This window comes from Pterocles gutturalis, unplaced genomic scaffold, assembly GCF_000699245.1.
Source record: "Pterocles gutturalis isolate BGI_N339 unplaced genomic scaffold, ASM69924v1 scaffold16599, whole genome shotgun sequence".
In the NCBI taxonomy this organism is placed as follows: Eukaryota; Metazoa; Chordata; class Aves; order Pterocliformes; family Pteroclidae; genus Pterocles; species Pterocles gutturalis.
This window is the reverse complement of record NW_010128544.1, coordinates 44,666-63,416: the sequence shown is the minus strand read 5'-3', so window position 1 is coordinate 63,416 and position 18,751 is coordinate 44,666. Positions and strand designations below refer to the sequence as shown.

Genomic DNA, 18,751 nt, shown 5'->3' with positions numbered 1-18,751 from the left:
CGGCCAGCGCCACGGGAGCCCCGCCCGGCTCGCCACACTCCCCACAGTGAAGGCACCTACTCTGAAAATCAAATATAACTCAACTTCAGCTCTCATATTATTAGTCGTCGTAGTAGTAGCATTTCCCATTGTAATTAATCCTTCCTCAGGACATTAAAGCGGTTCACTTGTTCTGTGACCCTGAAACACACTGCATGACAATATTTTTATTTTTTTTCCTTTCTTCCTTCTGTGACCCTGAAACACACTGCATGACAGTATTTTTATTTTTTCTCCTTTCTTCTTTCTAGCAGCTGCAGCTCTCAAACTGCAGAACTCACAGCAGCACTTCGAATCAGTAATCATTTATAGCCAGGGTTTCCTAGGGCACACATCTAACCAGGAGTGGGCATTTGATACCAGTGCTTGCAAATACAGTGCTGCACCAGGAAATACAACCTGCATTTAGACAAAAATTCCAAATTTTTCTAATTTAAAAGGAAGGATGAGTTGGTGGCCTCAGTCAGAACTGAGCTATATCTACAGAGAACTGTTACACGCTGTCAGCACCAATTTTCTGAGTTAAAATGGTTGTAATGGTTATATTAAAGACTCTTAACGTATTCAGTTTTCAGTCAGTTCAGTTTCTACAGCACATTTGCAGCCCACCGTTTCACACTATATTCCATGTGTTTCAAGGTATAACTTCCCTTCAAGCCCCAGAATTTGGGAACCAGAGAATATAGTTAAATTGAATGGCAGCTATCAAAACAAAATTCTTCTCCCTCCATTCACCCAGACTTTTCAGCAGTGAAGCAAAGCCTCTTTCCCATGCTTTGTTTTTAACGTAGCCCAAGTTTCCATTTTCACAGTTGCAGCAGGAGGTCCAAACTGTTTACAGGTATTTTAAGCAATGTCTATAACCAGGAATTTGTCCCAATTCCAGTGTAAGGGAAATAGCTACAAGACTGCCTTGCCTGCTCACCATGGTTGCAATGCTAAAGAAATGCAGAAAGGCTGCAGCACTGAGATAAAATGAAAACCTACACGTGCTTAAAGGTCAAAGGCACAATTCATCAGCATTCTCAAACAAGCAGCACACTCGGACGCTGCATGTACTGAACAGTTCATCTCACAAGGTGCCCTCAGATTGTTTCAAAGCCAAATAAACCAAATCACACCAGAGCTGTTTGTCCTACAGAAAAAAAACCCCTCTCCTAAGTCATTGAGACAGCCAGTTACAGACAGGATTAGCCCACACCAGCCATGCAAGTTAACTATGAGAAGTTTAGTCTTTGGGATCTCCTAAGCAAGCAGCTCATGCCTTCTTTTTCATTACCTGGAGAGAAAATTTCAAGAATTTGACAGCACAAGTGCCCTTGTCTGTCCCCTTATAAATCCCAAACAATTTCATAGTTCTCAGCTTTCTGCCTCACCTCCTTTAAAATAACACTAGGCCAGACATACCAACATTTCGTTGACCAATTTTTTATATATCTGTATGTGCTGGGGAGGGCGGGGGGAAGGAACTCCTTCCAAGCCATGTTTTTTTTTTTTTTTTGCAGTTCCCCAATCTTGTGCTCAATCAATTAAAATACACAAGACGACCAACACATAATGAAATTAAATGGGTATGCAAAAAGACACGGTAAATAAACTATCAAATCACTTATTCAGTTTATGAAAAATGTTATTCAGATATTTTTAGTCTTCTGAATTCTTGGGGGGAAAAAAAAAAGAGGCTGAAAACCACCATGAAGCTCCAGTTACTCACAGAGGTCTCAAATAATATTAAGAAATAACAATGTCACCAGTTTTCCTTCCAAAAATCGTTCAACATAGTTTTCCCTGCAGCTTGTAAAGACCTCACCCAACTGCCTAACCTGGGAGCTCATAATTAGAACAGGATTGATTTTTTTTTTTTTCCAAAAAAGAAAAGAAGTTAAAATTGCTATCTGAACAAATCAAATATTTTTTTGGAATGAGCACTTATTTGGTCAAAATGTCTTCTTTCTTTCTTCTTACCCTCCCTTCATATAGACAGACAACATTCCTTTCTACAGAGTGCTGAAGGAGTCATCTGCCTCTGCAGACAAAGACATGAGGAGTTTTCTCTCAGGCAACTCTATTCATAGAATTCAAATTACTTCCTGTTACGTTAGTCACCACTGGGAAACCTATCTGCCAGGGTAAGATCTAATGTATCTAAAATCTGGCAAAAGACTAAGGTCCAGCAGCAAAAACTACGTAAGGAATATGAACAGCTTCTTGTGTCATTCTCAATAATTCTATACATCCATGAGTTATCCTAATCTAGGCCCAAATGGTTGTTTCCAATTCCATAAAGAACCTTTAGGTTAAGTGCAATACAATTCCCTCCTGCGTTCCCCTTGCTGTTTTCAGTATTTTCCTGCGTCCCAACATACCCATCTGTATCTTTTGATGTAACAGAAAACCAGGTATGGGTAAAAGTGATATTAAAAGGAGAACAAAGCATCCAAAACTTGAGGTTGAACACTTCTCCTGAACACTGTTACTCTCCCACCTTATTTCTTCCTCATTTATGATGGAAAAAGGAAGGGGGAGTTAGGACGTACATGCAAAAGAATGAGAAGAAAAACACAGAAAGCCCCTCAAAAATTTTCATGCAACAATCCCACACAAAGGATCCCCCACAAATTAAAAAACTCCCAGAATGTATTTTGAAGTAAACCCTCACCGCCTCTCATTCATAACCAACACAGATGATTAAAAAAACTTACATATACACACACATCTAGGTATATAGATATATATACATATGATATGTACATATGCACATACATATCTATACATATACGCAAAGTCACTCCTTAGGCTTTTCAGAATTCAAAATATGCCCACAACTTCTCTGTCCAGGTTGATGGTTTTGTACTTCAACCACCAGTTTTTGGTATTCCAAATATACAGATGTTCTGCTAAAACCTGACCCACAGCCCACTTCTGAATTCATGTCCCTGCTTCTTTCTAGCATATCACAGCCTGAACTGCTTTGTTTCCTTTTTGTAAGGCTGTCCCACTGCCTTTCACTCACATTCAGCCTCAGATGCCCCAACTTCCCACTGTCCTGAGCCTACACAGCAGCAATTTAAATGCTTTTTCTAACATACACTCCATGCGAGCATTCACACCGACTATCCAGGAGAGCCTTAAACGTCCTTTCAAAGAGGGACAGTAAATGTAGGCTTTTTTTGGGTGAGCCACACAGTGACAGCATAAACCCCTCTCAAAAGCCAACAAACATGTGACCTTCCTAGATAATGCAGAAACATCAGGACTTGAAGTTTTAAGTTAGCTGTGTGGAAACATCACACCCTCACTTTTATAGAGATTAAACTTCAAAAGTGTAAAATGCCTGTTCATGGTGAGCAATAAACCTACTACTGGTAAATATTATCACAGTATGTATTTTAAAGCAATGCCTACATCTGCAGGTCTACAGTGAGCTTTATAAAAACAACACATACCATCTCCTCTCTTTCACGCTTACTCATTGAATACAAAACCTGTATTCCTGAATACAACCCTGAATGGAACTTTATTTGGGATGAAAAATGTTGAAGGCTGTTATATTAGGTAACTGCTGAAGATTAAATTGAAATGTTTTCACATCATAACTGACCAAATGCTGCTTATAAGATATTTAAAAAACTAGTATGCCAGCTCAATAGTCTAGGAAAGTGAATTTAAGGGTGAAGCTATTAATATCAAAAATTGTCAACAGCCACATTACTGTTAGTTTGCCAACTCTGCATTGTTTCCCAAAATAAAGACAGGAGGGCTAACACATACAAATTCAAATTACTACTGGCAACACTCAAGCCATACCAAAGTTTTCATTTCAAGACTCTGCTTCTCTCTATTAACAGCAGCACGCACCCGATCTGTTTGTCAGAAGCACCTCTCCTTGCGTATTAGCATCTATTCTTTTCGGAAAATCCCCTGTGACATACTTCACTGGAATGGAATGAATCAATGATGAAAACCCAGTATATGAAAAAACTCTTCTTTGACCTTAGACAGCTGAACCCCGTGCTGCCTACATCCTCTTGTCCAGTGACAGCTCAATTAGCCACAGGCAAAAAAACCCCAGACATCCAAGACTACGCACGTAGCGTGCACAGACACATGAACTGCAGAAGATGAACAGCTGAGACAGAGAACAGTGGTAGGCTCAAGCAACACCAAAAGCCATGTATAGAAATTAAAAATAAAGAACAGAATTTTAGTGAAACAAGTCATTAGCAGCCTTGTCATCCTAAAACAAATCTATAACTGCCCTAGAGTACTCTTTTCAAAGTTTAAATTATTTTGATGAGCAGAAAATATGAAAGCTGGGCTCCTAATCAACTTTGTGAATTCCTTTAACTTATCAAATAGAAACTATCATCCTTTCTGTTTAAAATGTATTCAAAACACCTTAGAGTTGAAGAAAATTGTGTCTTAATTAAGGAAAGCTGTTAAGAACTGAATAACCATGAAGCAACAATCAAGCCTGGTCTAACAGCAGTCCACCCAATTCCTAATCCCTAGCAAGTGCAGAAGCTCCTTGCAACAAGTTTTGGTATCCTCACATTCCACACTGGCAGCTCTTTGCTCAAGCTCAGCCACCTCCCTGGATTTCCCCCTAGAGCACAGTCACCACCTCCATCTTTGCATCCTATCCTCTCTACAGCCCCCGTCCCATACTTGTTTGGGGTTGGCTATTCTCACCTTCCCCTCTCCGAGAACATGGCTAACTCGCGCTCGCTTTGTAGACCCGTTGCTACACAGTCTTTTCCCACCTGTGTCTTTACATTGGCAGCCAGACAGGCTTTTTTGTGTATCTACTGTAGTGTCAGAAGCAAAGTTGCAGTCATAGAAGATGGTGCTGGAGTCACTTAGTAATCAAGTTAGAACACATAGGAAAACAGCGAATATGTACTAAATCCAGTGCATTAGGCTAGATAATTACCATAAACTTAAGAGCTGTATCAATGGCTGTTAAGAATTATTTAACGGTTGTGATAAACTGCCTTCAAATCTATTTAGTTTAGGGACAATTTGCAGGCCTGAATTCAAATTAGACTTCAAAGCTGAACCTTCCAAAACCTACAAAATTTAAACATATCTACATGCAAAATCTCCGCATTATCTATGAGCTAAGAATAATCAACACAGTATGCTTAAAAAAATATAACCCTACACCATGTGTGGATGTGCATATTGACTCACCCTCAACATGAATGAAGAACGTACAGGAAGAGAAGGATCTGCCTTTTGTTCCATCAGAATCCTCAGGACATTTCAGAAGTACACAGACAAGAACACCAAACAGAATACTCTTCTCAACACAAAGTCTGATTCTCTCAGCTCCCTCTGCTCCAGTCCACCCAACGCCAATTTACTCCTGACATACCCTGCACTGCCAATTGAGCTTTCTCCAGCCTGTAGACCTCAAAAGCAGTATCTTGAGGTCTACAAAAATCTTACCCTCAACACTTCTGGATTCAAAAGACCATAACTATAAAATTCCATGCATAAAAATTAAACCTAGTACCTCCCTTCCTTAAGGTGTGAATTATCTATCCAACTTCTGAAACGCAGAAGTTATGTTAACATATAGAAGATACAGCACTACCAAACCCTAATAATGAACCATCTTATTCCTAATCTAAAACTGTTGAAAACTGGCCACAAATAGTTTGTTTTCTTCAGGGAATGATTGCTATCCCCTCTTATCCAGTCTGAAGCTGCAATATCAAGAGCTGCACACTGAAAAGGAGATATGGGTGTCCTGATGTTACAAGACCAACAGTTTTGTACCAGGGTCAGCTGAGTTTCCCGCTTCTTGAACTTCTGCATCTGTATTCTAAATCAGTCCTCCAACTATTTCTATGTCAGAGCAACAGTCAAATTCTGGCTTTCCCACAGCTACTCTAAAACCTTTTCAAGTGCCATGTCACATTTTCCCCCCAAATACAGCAGCAGAAATTACTTGGGTTCACCAACACCTAAGAGAAGGAATACTGAAAATACCAGGCAACAGGACCAGCAAGGGAATTCATACAGAATGACAAATCTGTGGCCCAATTTAGACTTCCCTACCCAAAAGACCTCTAGAAAGGACTTCTAGACCTCTGTTGAAACTGTGCTGATAGTGGTGGCATAGAAACACAGAGGATAATGCAACTTGATGATACATTATGTGGTAAAATTGTTCACAAAAAGGAACAGGTAAAGCAGATGCACTGCAGGAAGGATGTTTAATGAAATAAATATGTAGAACAATACTGCAGGTCTCCATTACCAACAATATAGCCCTTTATGCCAGAAAAAACCATTGGAATATGAAGTAAAACCAACTCAACAAGCCCACATAAAGTCTTTTTGCTCACCTAAGAGACTACATTTGTTAAGTAGTCAAATATTGCTTCTCAGCCTATTCACATAACACTTCGGATTCTCAAGTAATCTTCCAAATAAATACTGGTAATGTCACACAGCATCCAGGAGCCATTTAGTCCAGAGCTTAGCCATAACTGACACAAAAGATGAGTGCAAGACTGTAGAGAAAATTACATTTTTTTCCACATTAATACAGAACTGAATAAGCTTTTTAATGCAGAAATTTTCCCTTGAGGCATCTTGGTCTCAGAACAATAAGAGATTTGAAAGGAGAAACTGCTGCACAAAAAAATAAGGGTGTGTGAAAACCCTCTTCTGGAGGAGTCCCTTCTGGACTATACCTACAAATGTATGTAAAAATTTATAGTGAATTCCATTATAGAAAATTCCACTGAATGTGAGATAGTTATCCAACTGTAAATCACTCTGTGATATATGGTACTCTTTTTTAAAAAGGATTTTTATTGTCATAATAACTATTTTCAGATTAAAACAGATGTTAGAGCTTTAGCACACTACAGAGCTCATAATTTGGGCATGAAATCCCAGCTGCCTTGATGTGTTGGAAGCCCAAGGCATAAGGTAGTTATAGTTGCACAACCATCTTCTGAGGTAACCTCTCCCTCCTTGCCTCCCAGGGGCAGCTCAAGTTTCAGGTGGAGAAGCTAATTATTTGATTCCAAGTTATATCCCCTTCTTAATCTCCAAGTGATGACTGCAGCTGTAACAACCTTATAACAAGAAGCAGTACAATCTGAAACACTTATGTATCCATCTACAATTTCTCCATTGGCAAAGGGCAGATATTTTCGCACAACTTCTTGGAGCATGAGCTCTTCTCCTCCTATGCCTATGTTAATCCAGGCCCAATTCCTTCAGCACTGTGTGTAGAGACTCTTAATTGAAGTAGAGAAGATCTGCACGGGCAGGTATAACACTGTCACTGCTGTTACCGCTGTCAATGAGAGCTCCTGCCAGCCTGTGGGGCTGCAGATCTGTGCCTGTAGACCAGAGAAAGGCAAGGCCACCACCCTCCATCCCTAGAGCAAAGACAGGGGCTGTTGTCCAAATGAAAGAAGCTGGCCCCTCTACTGGGGTCGGCTCTATGTCCTGCTTCATCTCCTGCCATTTTATTCTGTCAGAAAAAAAGCTGGACCCCAACTTCAACCCTTCCTGCTACAAGACAGTGCTGATCCTTATCACACAGTGGTTAAGAAAGACTAAGATCCAGCTGATGGCCACAGAAGCACAAACGGCTAAGAATGACCTTCCTTCCCCTGCACTGTCTCTCTTAAGGATGAGTATCTGGGTCATCCAGAGACAGCAATGCTCTTCTTCCTATTGCAGTTATGCCTGGGTCCCTCCCTGCACACAGGGTGCCGAGACTTGTCTCTGTCTCCACCCCTGCCCACACGTGCCTCCCTCCATCACACATGCAGAAACAGAGGGGTATGTTTGAATCCTGAAAATAGGAGGCTTAATTTCTACACTCCTCTCAGTAATGAGACCCTTCGAGAAATGCAGACACAAACTGAGAGTTCACAAAAAAGAAATGCATTGAACACAAGAATATCAAAATGGCAATACCTCTGCCAGAGATTCACCTGTGACAGCCACCTCACTCCTTGTCCAGAGAAACAGTGGCGGACACGGACAAGTCGCCATCCCCTGTGCCACTCTCACAGCTCAGACTGTTCAGGCAGCAGCTCCCAGAGCCGTCAGCCCAAGTCACTGGTCCAGGTGAAGAACCCAATCCAGTCCAGCCACTGAGTAAACACACTAAGTCCTCAGTAAATTTACACTGATGAAAAAAAAACCAAACCAAATCAACCTACTTAAACTATTAACTGCAACAATGCTCCTTCCTTTGATTTGGATACCCTGGGAACACATGCAGGCCTTATTTTGAGCAGATGTACGGCAGCCTTAAAACACTTAAAACCACTTAGAGCTGAAAGTTTAAAAGTGACCAGACATCTCTGACTTCTGGGATTCCCAGAACAGAGCTGATTTTATTTAGTGGATGATGATCTTGCAGTCTTTGAGACTCATTTTGCAGAAACTGAATGTGCCAAGATATGCACTCAATTTAACATCATTAGACTTGAAAGCTGTGTTCAATCACTTCACAGCAAAATAAAAGCTATTTTCTGAGCAAGACTGAAAACAGTATCACTTCACAGCAATAACAACACAAATCTTCAATAGATTATTCCTCTTCACCCCGCCTCACACCACCCCTTCAGACCTCAATCTTTAGTTACCCTAATTATCACCAAGAATAAGTTTTACAAGAGAGTCAATCTGGTAAAAATAAAAAACCACAAGCTGAAACATGTGCTTGGATACAAAGAGATCAAATCACAAAACTATCTCAATGATTTTCCAAGGCCAGATGAGTTACAATGGATTATGAAATACAGGAAAAAAACGGTCTAGCTAATACTCGTAAGTAGTTACTCCTGCTGCTAAAATTTATGTGTTAAAAAGCTACGGGGGCTATCAGCATCCCTCAGAAGTGACTAAATAGTTTAGTAAATGAATTCATCTGTGAACTTTTCCTGCATAAAACAAGGTATAGATCCTGATGCAAGGTATTTATGGATAATCTCACAATAAATAGCAAGACTATACTCACATGCAAGTTGTGCTTACATCACTATTTTTAAACCCGGAGCAGTGAATGTAGCTCTGTCTAACACTGAATACTCAGCTGTTCGCATTGTATGTACTAGATTTAGTCTTCATGAACTGGAAAACAAAATTTCTACTATTTTATAGCTTTATTTGAAGTTCAGTGAGGTCAGCAGAAATGTGTGATGAGTTTTATGTGCCAACACTCTGCTACGTGTTATTATGCTTTATTGTAAACCAACAGTAACCCGCAGAAATTGCCCATAACTCTTCTGGGATCCTGCCCCACAAATACAACAGGCAGTTCCTAACCCAGCAGCTCCCACTGAAGGGAAGCTCCATCAGCCTCACTAGATTAAGGATTTCTCTAATGTAACTGGCTGCTGTGTCTGGTCACCACTAAGCAGATAGAGACAGAAGTACATCCTGAGCCCACACTGCTTTGGCACCCCACCTTCACAGCATATGTTCTTCAAGAACAGGAAGCAGTGACTGGACTGGCAGTGAGGAAAAAAAAAATCTCACTCTGCCAAATTTATAATTTAAACCCCTCTCTGTTCCCAAAACTGTGTAAGACAAGTGTATTTAAGATTTTTTTTTCCAGTTTTGCTCACTACTTCATATACCTCTCCTTCCCAAAAAGAAATCCCACAATCCCTTCTTTAGATTTACAGGGAGGAACAAACAATTTTGGTCTCACATGTTTATCAGCATACTTGTTTCCTCTTACACTGTTCTGTAAAAATCCCCTTGCATCCTTGTCTAACCTCTGTATATTGGCAAGCTGCTGACAGCCTGGGAAACTTCTGTTCAATTTTATTTTCACAGCAATAAAAGCCTAAGACTTAAAAACTCTCAGGCTTTGACACTAAGTTTCACTATCAGACTAACTCTGCTACTCCATTCGTCCTGAAGATACACACTGGATGAAGAGACCAGTCCAAGAAAACTAGTTATAGATCTCTTAAGCAGCAAGTGCAAACCACCCCAGTGCACAGCCTTGCTGTGAGATAAGTGGTTTTGCTCAGCAACACAAAGTATGCTGAAGCCAGGTCTGCATGAGAAATGGGAGGCAAATTGACAAGTAAACCACAAAATACTCTTCTCAAAGTCACCTCACCTCTTCAACACCTGCTGACTCCAACAATCCTATTATGAAATTTTAATCAGGGGCATTCAAGACAACCCTGCATGACTTTTTTTTTTTTCCTTCCTCTACAGACAAGTTAGTAAGATACGAAAAAGCCAAGAGAAAGGCACCCTGAGCACTCCTTATCCCAGTGACGGGCCATCGGGGTGAGGAGCTGCTGAGGTGCTGGTGCCATGCCTCCTGGCTAGCCCGGCTGGAGCCTCTCCCTCCCCAGAGCAGCCCTAGGTACCTACCCAGACACTGGGCTGGGAAATGCCTCCTCCCCAGATCCCTTCCTCGGTGACCGGGCACAGCTCCCAGCCAGCGGGCCAGCTTCCACATCAGGGAGCAGGACTAGGCTGGGCAAGAAGTGATGGGGCCCCAGCTGTGGGGTGCAAGCGGCACCCACATGGGCTCTGTCTGCAGTGAAAGCGGGCGAAGCTGGCAGAGCAGAGCATGGGACCCCGCAGCCCTCTGCGATGGACTCCTGAGCTAATCTGCGCCACTGTGCCAGCTTAGGGGATATAATTAGACTCACAAAGGAGCCTTGTTACCGCTCCCCGCTAAGAGGCTGTAGCAGTTTTGATTCGTCATACCAGTGACTCCGCTGCCCAGCTCTGGTGAACAGAGCCTGCTGTAGAGCTCGTCAGGGAAAAGTTGAGCAAAGCCCAAAAAATGAAACCAGAGGACTGTTCCTAGAGGAGGAGGAGGAGGGAAAGGGGATTTTTATTTTTAATTTCAAGTGGTGTTTGATGTGGCATGTAGAAAATACACTGAGATTATGCTGCTGGAACTTTTCTTCCGCTGTTCCATCCATTCCTTTGGCAATCTTCTAAGCAAATACATGGGCAAACAGTCCAGTCTGGGGCATTACATTGTAAAGAAGTTAACATCATCTATGAGATGACAAATCTGCTCAAGGAGCAAAGCTAAAACAAAATCTCCAGAACAACCTGGGCCTCTTAAGGTCTGATGGACTGTCAATAGCATTTGAGTTACAGACGTTTTTCCTATACATTAAAACAACCAGCCATTCTTCTCAGGGAGCAGCACTTCCTTCAAAAGAGATGCAGCCTGTGACACTCCTAGCAATAAATAACCTTGGTACTCAGAAAGGCAAGGGAAATCATCACCTATGAAGAAAAGTCGCAGGTATGTCCTTTTATCCCCCAGGAACACTGATGTTACAAAGTCTGTGGAATTCTTTCAAACACTACTCTGGCCAGATTTGCACATGTAAGCCTGCCATGGTTGCTGACCATCATCATACCCGAGGATGTAAAGGATACAGTAATAGGCTGCATAGAGTTTATTTGTGGGAAAATTAAGAAGCTTTCTTTTCATATACTGGCATATGTGCCGAGACCAGGTTTTCCTTAGGTTCACTGACCCATCACACCAAACACACAACTATACATTTTTATTGGTTCTGTGCTGCAACACAGCATACTGATTGCCACAAGAAGCTGCCTGCACCGCAGCATCCTCACCAACTGACTGACCACACCCTGTGCATGAAAAATGAACATCCTTCTACTTGTCAAAGGAAGACGCTCTTAAAGTAAAACACAAAGTAAATGCTGGAAGTACCAGTGATTTAGAGAAATCCTCCAACTTCAGGACAAAGAAGGTGGTTGTCAAAAGGGTAAGATGTGGTCTTACTTTATGCAAGCATCTATGGATTTTATTAAGAAAGCTAGTTAAAACAGCATATGGCAGAATTACACAATTACAAAGAAGTCCAACAGCTTCACTGTGTGAGCCTGCTGAAAGTTAGATATCCTACAGCTAAAACTTTCCCAGCCACACTGGGACACATACATAACTGCATGTTATGTAAAAGTGAGAGTATTGATTTCTCACAGGTGTTGAAGGAAATACAGTGAGGTTTTTTTTGGAAGTACTTTGAATAAAGGTAACCTAGCATGATCCCTTGCTTATCAACATTAACACACATGCATGTGTGTGCACCTGCACACTCAATCGAGAGAAAGAAAAACTTTCGTTTGATGGGTCACTTTTCTAACATTGTTTGTGAAAGACTCTAAAAACCATAGAGTTATTGTTGTGTGAATGAGGATCCAAAGTCCAGCTGACAAATATTATTCTATACTTAGTGACTTATTTGGCAAAAAGATAAATAAAATCAAGTGGGGGAAAAAAATAACTTTTTTTCCTGAATTTCCAGCAAGTCCATCTTCACTCTATGTAACAGAAGAATAAATTGCTTACAGTGAGTACTATTGAATCCACTGTCAATTACAATTACATTGGGTACAGTGGTAAAAAAAGAGGAAAAAACAGTTAAAAAGTATGTGCCTCCTTAATTTCAAATAAAAGGAAAATTTGAACCTCAAAATATAGATGGCTAACAGGATTTTTAATTTGGCCTTCAAAAGCTTTTTTCAGTCTTAATCTGCAATCAGATAACTGATGAGCTGTCCTGCTAGACTGCAGCCAGAAGAGCAAACAAAGCAAGCAAGCTCATCTTACCTTCACTACAAGGACTGTTGGGAATGGCACTACATTTGCTGGAAAACAGCTGTAAATAAATGGTCACATAGTTTCTATGAAAGCATTTATAAAAGACTAGTTAAAATTTTAAAAACATGCCTGAAAGGACTGGGATTATTCCTGTGCTTATTTTACACATAGGATCGAAAGATCAGAGAAGGTGCGTGACCCAACAAATGCCATGCACAAAGATTGAAGTGTATTGAAGAACAGAGACTTCTCAGTCAGTATTTTGAGGGCCAAGACCCCTCTCACACAAGGCTTTATCTCAAGTGTAAACCTGCCTCTCTCCAAGAGACTACAACTAAGTAAATAACCTGGAATCATTACTCTAGTAATGTTGGATTACAGTGTAGAAGGAAAAGGAACCTACAGCTAACTTCACACACTTGGTATTAATGCAGATGTGCTTGTAAAGCTATGACACTGGATTTGTAATCATGATGATGTGGAGTTGATGTAGTACCAAACAACTTTTCATTAATAACTGCTTTTTTCTTGAAAGAGGAAGTTGTATGTTCCTAGTTCAAAGGAAACCCATGTATGCCACAATCTGAGCTTCCAGAAGGCTTTACCTCCTTACTGAAAAACAAAACACCAGAGAAGAGCTTTGTAATTTGAAAACAGAATGGGTCAAGGGTTACTCCCCCACCTTCTCCTCTACCACCCCTGGAATCAGAAAACAGTGATTCAAGGTGAAAAGCTTTCAACATTAACACACATGTCATTTTTACTGGGAAAGGTTTCTGAGCTCCTTTTTTTTTTTTTTTTTCCATTTTAATAACCAAAGTTCTGGGGAGCTACCTGCTCATCAGCAAGAGCAGTGCCACTGGAAAAGCAACATCTGCGATCAAGCCCGTTCTTGAAGGTGCCCACTCTATCTCTCTTCCACCTGACTCTGGATGCCAATGTGGACTTCACTCTCCACTGAACCTCTCACCTGTCAGTCCTCAGGGATACTGCTTTTTGCCAAAAATACAGATGAAAACCAGTTAAAAACCTGAACGCTCAGTATGTGTGCCCCTTTGAGATCTTCCAGGAAGCACATTTGGGATGCTTTTGCCTAGATTGACCTTCCTGCATCATTAAAATTCATATTACCACATTCAGTTTAGGAACTCTTATCCAAAAGAGACTGTGTGTGTTCTAAGGCAGAAATCTCTAAATTATATACATCTTTTTGAAATCCTTTTGAAGTCATTTAATGAAAATAATAGCCACAAGAGAGCGCTACCAGCAAAGGATTCAACCATGGGGAAAACGAAAGACTTTAAGCTATCCAGAACACACAAAAAATAAATAAAGCATCTATTGTGGTCAGGAAGTGTTATTTAAAATAAGTCCTCAGACATTTAATTGTTATAGCTGTGAACTTCAGAAGTCAGGAGAGGTTCTGGGTGTCTCAATTTTTGAACATGGACTTTCAGACACACTCACTGCTCTTTCTCTTTGTTTTCAAAGGGAGATTACTCAGCAGTTTTTGTATTTTAGGCACCTTTAAAATAACTCACTCCAACTGAGACACCTGAAATTAACAGGTTGTTTTCTGATATCACTATATTTTTTTTGAACATTTGTAACTCACTAAAACTCAATGCAATGATCTAAAACATCAAAACTTTGTTTGTGGCTTTTCTGTTTGATTTTGGTCTCTATGCACCAAGTACCTGAGTACCTTCTACTCTCTTCCAAGAAAAGTGTTCACAAATTCTAACAAGAACAAAAAAGTCAGCCTATCTTTTCTGGAAGCAGCAAATGGAACTGCAGCATTTTTTTTCCATGCAAAACAGGAGGAGTCCCTGTTTTTGCATTTTCAGCTTCTAGTATCTTATCGTAAAAGGAAGTTACTCTCAAAAAGTATCCCTAAAAAAAGAACTGATGTAGAATTTGGAAAAAAAAAAAACCTACCGTGTGCCTAACTTATGGACTTCTGAGGGGAGGAATGGACTATAAAAGAGAGAAAAGAAGGAATAAATGCAACGTATTAATATTCAGATGTCTTAGAACAGCAAATTGAACCAAAATTTTGACAGACAAATTACTGCGTTCCGATACACATATCTGTCCAAATCCCTAAAATTTTAGCAAAACAGCATATCCTACCTTAAACGTCTATTCTCACCTGTGAAAATTCACCTACACAATCACCTTTTGCCTTGCTCTCAATCATCGCTAGACCTACAAAGCCTGTATAGTATTGCTCTTTGCTTTCTCCTCCCATGCACTAGGTAACCAGTTGAGGTAACTAGTTGGTCTGACCTCCCATCTGCCAGTCACCCTGTGTCTGAAAATGGAGCGAACAGCAATGCCGCACTACAGTCAGCAGTGCCTCTTTTAAAAGAGGCCATGCTGGAAAGAGTATTACCTTGTCACAGCAGCGCAGAATAGCTCCTTTCCTATTCTACAACCTAGTAAGTTGCATCTTACATAAAGAGAAACTCAAGAGACCTGCAACATGCTCTGCTTTGGTCTGTGAAAACAAACAAATGGAAATAAATTATGAAGTCTTAGTGCCCTTAAAGAGGTCAGCCATTAACTTGAGCAAATCAGGATTTCACCATCACAGTTTGTTCCAGTTTTCCTTGTACCTCAGCCCAACTGTACAGGCTTGAGCAGGATGGAGCAGCAATTTAATTTATAAATAAGATATGCACTGTCAACAATGAGGTATTAAGTTGTATGAGGTATGACATCATCAGTTTTCCTGCCTGCTAAATTCACAATAGACTACCATGATAAAGCTTTCATATTCTGGAACTGTTTTTCCTTGCTCTGCCTTTGGGAACTAGACAGGCGCATCGGGATGCCTGAGATAGAATTGTTGATCTTGGGATTTGTGGTATATTATATAAGCTACATAAATACTTTTCCCTCATCCTTGTTTTGTGCATATTCCACTACCTTTTGATGGCTGGATAGCATTAATCTTCTGATGTTATTCTCTCACCTCAGTTTTTGCCATGATTTATCAGAATTCCTCTAAAGGATAAGGAAACATTTTTTTAATGAATATTTATCATCTGGAAGCATCTACAATGCTCCACATATTGAAAAACCAGATACAAATGGTGGCTCCAGCAGGGTTTACTTGAAATCTTTTGGAAATTATCATGCTATATAAGGAAGGTGCTAAAGAAATTAACCTTTCACAATAATACAAAAAAGGCTTCATTCACCAGTAACCCTGAAGAAAAATGCAGCTTCTGACAGGGCAATGCTAACAGCAGCAGCAGGAGTCAAAATACACAGGCTGAGGCCAAGGATCAGGAGCGAGGAACAGGAAGCAGAGCAGCCTTCAGACACACTCCCCACCACCACCTTTCCCCAGGACAGAGTTAGCAGGCCCAGCAGCACACAGCTGCCTATACTGGCCCAACATGCTGCCTTCAGCAAGAAGAAACTTGCCATGTTGTTGGAGTACATGATTATGGAAACCCTTGTGTTGCTTGTGGCCAGAAACAATGGGTGTGTTTTGCCTCCCAGCCGCTTACTGCAATTTGCTTACCATTCGATAGCTGTCACAAATGAACCAAGTTTCCTCAGAAACCACATTTCAAATACCAGTGTTTCTACACAGGTGTGGTGCATTCCCACACTGATTTCAGCTGTGATTTACCTATCCACATCCAAGGTGACCCAAAAACGTGAGTGAGGAAAGAACATTCCTCCAGTCCCAGGGCATTTCACGAGACAGCCCAGCCACAGCTTCCCTCATTCGTTGTTAAAATACTATAGCCACATGATGCAAATTACTAAACCTCTGCAAAGAACACTGCCACGAGCTGAGACGCTTCACGTTTTACTTTGGAAAGCTATTTGGCTCTGATATGTCCTTTGCCAGATCAGATTCTGAAGACATTAGCATCCCCCAGCATGCTTTCTTCCCCATCAGATGCCACCCCTGGTTTGGCTGCCCACCCGCCAGCAATGCTGCTCCATGAACCAGACCAAAAAACAACTCTGATTTCAACGGCAACCCAGCAGAAATTTCCCCAGCCTCAGCCTTTTGTCACCCTGTCCTTCCTTTGCACTCAGGACTAAAAGCGTAAGGGCCATATATAACTCTGGTGTGGTAGTTGTGTCTCTGTGCCAGACTTTGTTTTGCCAGGTGACCCACTATTATGCAGATTCAGCAGCAATGACCAAATAATAGCAGTTTTTTGTGTAAGAGATAAGATGCAAATTTGTTTAGTTATTCAGTAACTAAAGCTACAACACTCTTGCATTCCTTCCCCTCTTTTAAGTGGTCATATTTCTGTAGTTAAGGGTTGGATTTGGGAATTATTTTAAAACCTTTTTATAGTATTTTCAAGTTGGAAGGTGTTACATGTAGTTACTTGACCAAGTAAGGCATAAAATCTCGGCACTCAGTCCAGCAGGCTATTTGACACCAAAACATTTAAGACATGTCCAAATTCTCAATCTTGTCAGTCATTTAATCTTCATGAGGTGAAATATGCAACCTAAAAGTACCACAAGGAGAACTGCAACACACTGAAACAGGAGTATTATTACTACTCTCCTGAAGTTGTACATGTGCGTATCAAAGTTCTTGATTACTGTTTAAAAAACCCAATGCTCTTAATCATTTAAAAGCAACCCCAAATAATTCAATATTTCAAAACGCATACAACATATACAGAAGTATTCCTTCCAAACACAAAGAAGATTCCTCACATAAACACTATTTATTATTTAATGGATGAGGTTACAATTCTGTTTCAGTCAGGAGTCTGCAAAGATTTACAGTATTATCAAACACACAAAAATGTCCTCTGTGTGTGCATGTGAAAGTACCATGTGAAATGAGTAAGTCTTGAGATCCTCAAATTTTAGAAGGCTCACCTGTTTCCTCCTCTCACCCAAGGGACTACATATTAGTTTCTACTACCTACACTGAAATTCATCAGTGGAAAGCAGTTTTGAGAATAAATCCAATGTACTGCCATGGTAAAAAGTTCTGGTTAAATCCTGTAAGCACTTGTATACTTTTTCATCTTCAGTCATGTGAATGGTCTCACTAAGTAGGATGAGACTACTCATGCTCAAAATTAACCATTTTGACAAGTGCTTGCAGGAGTGAAGAAAAAAAAACAAACCCTAAAATTCAGTGGTGACTCGCAGGTTGTTACCCTCTAATGCATATTCCATTCCACAAAAAAGCAACACTGCCCAATTTTGGTAATTACTTCACAAAACTGAATATCATTGCCACAAGTAACCTTTTGAATAAGCATATTCAAATTATAGAGGATTCCTTTTAACCCACAAAGAAACATCTATGCCCTCCCTACTACTCCAAACATGACCCCAACAGAGTTGACTTGGTAAAACACAGTGACATCTGTTGTGTTTTTGGCTGTTATTTCAAGCTTTACAGGCTGGATTTTTAGATTTGTAAAGAAATAAATTATGAAATTTGCCACAACATAAAAACATGTCAGTCACAACATGCATATTGAGAGAGTCAGGACAGTCAAGTACAAAACAAATAACCAAAACCATGAGACAACAATTTGGGACAACACACCACCAACTGGAGGAACTGAAGCTTATGTTCACCTCAGGTGTCCATTAGTGTGTCACTAACAGCATGAATCAAATCATGTTGATGCAACTTGGGAATGGGTGAAGTGGGCAGAAAATTAAGAAATAAAAGTGCTTTTTAGGTGTACACCCCACCAAAAAGACAGGGGGCACGGGAAGTATCTGAACAGCTGGGTGGTACTGCTAGGTTCATGGTGAAGGGAACACAGATTCACACTGTTTCTGTGTCAGTTAAGTGACTGTGCCAACAGTTGGGCAATCAGGGGAAATCATCCTCATCAGTACTCTTCGAAGGTATAATTTGATGAAAGTATAAGATGGCAGTGCACACTCCTCCTTCTGTTGTGTCCGTTCCTTCCATCAGTAGCACAGGATCACACAGCTGGAGGAGGAACAGACTGGAGGGCCATCTAGCCCTGGGTTTGCCCATGGAATGTGCCTGAGTGAGAGGGGGGCTTCGCATCAGCCAGACCCCCACAAGCATGCACAGCGTGGCTCATCTGGCAATTGCTCCATTAAGCA

General features: G+C 40.7%; 1 protein-coding gene across 1 annotated transcript; it reads left to right on the top strand.

Moving 5' to 3' along the window:
* Window positions 1–6,183: 6,183 nt before the first annotated feature.
* On the top strand, window positions 6,184–8,175 carry POLR2G (polymerase (RNA) II (DNA directed) polypeptide G). The gene is made up of 4 exons (XM_010079668.1): window positions 6,184–6,234; window positions 7,297–7,423; window positions 7,482–7,706; window positions 7,781–8,175. Exons 1-4 carry the CDS (start codon window positions 6,184–6,186, stop codon window positions 8,173–8,175), a joined length of 798 nt encoding a protein of 265 aa, XP_010077970.1.
* Window positions 8,176–18,751: the final 10,576 nt, after the last annotated feature.

What these genes read in the sequence shown, in the direction of transcription:
- POLR2G (XM_010079668.1), top strand. Translation starts at nt 6,184, where the DNA reads ATGCAACTTGATGATACATTATGTGGTAAAATTGTTCACAAAAAGGAA. An exon ending in TTGTTCACAAAAAGGAACAG is followed by an intron (nt 6,235 to 7,296) that starts GTAAAGCAGATG and finishes CACTGTGTGTAG; the next exon opens with AGACTCTTAATTGAAGTAGA. An exon ending in ACTGTCTCTCTTAAGGATGA is followed by an intron (nt 7,707 to 7,780) that starts GTATCTGGGTCA and finishes CCCTGCACACAG; the next exon opens with GGTGCCGAGACTTGTCTCTG.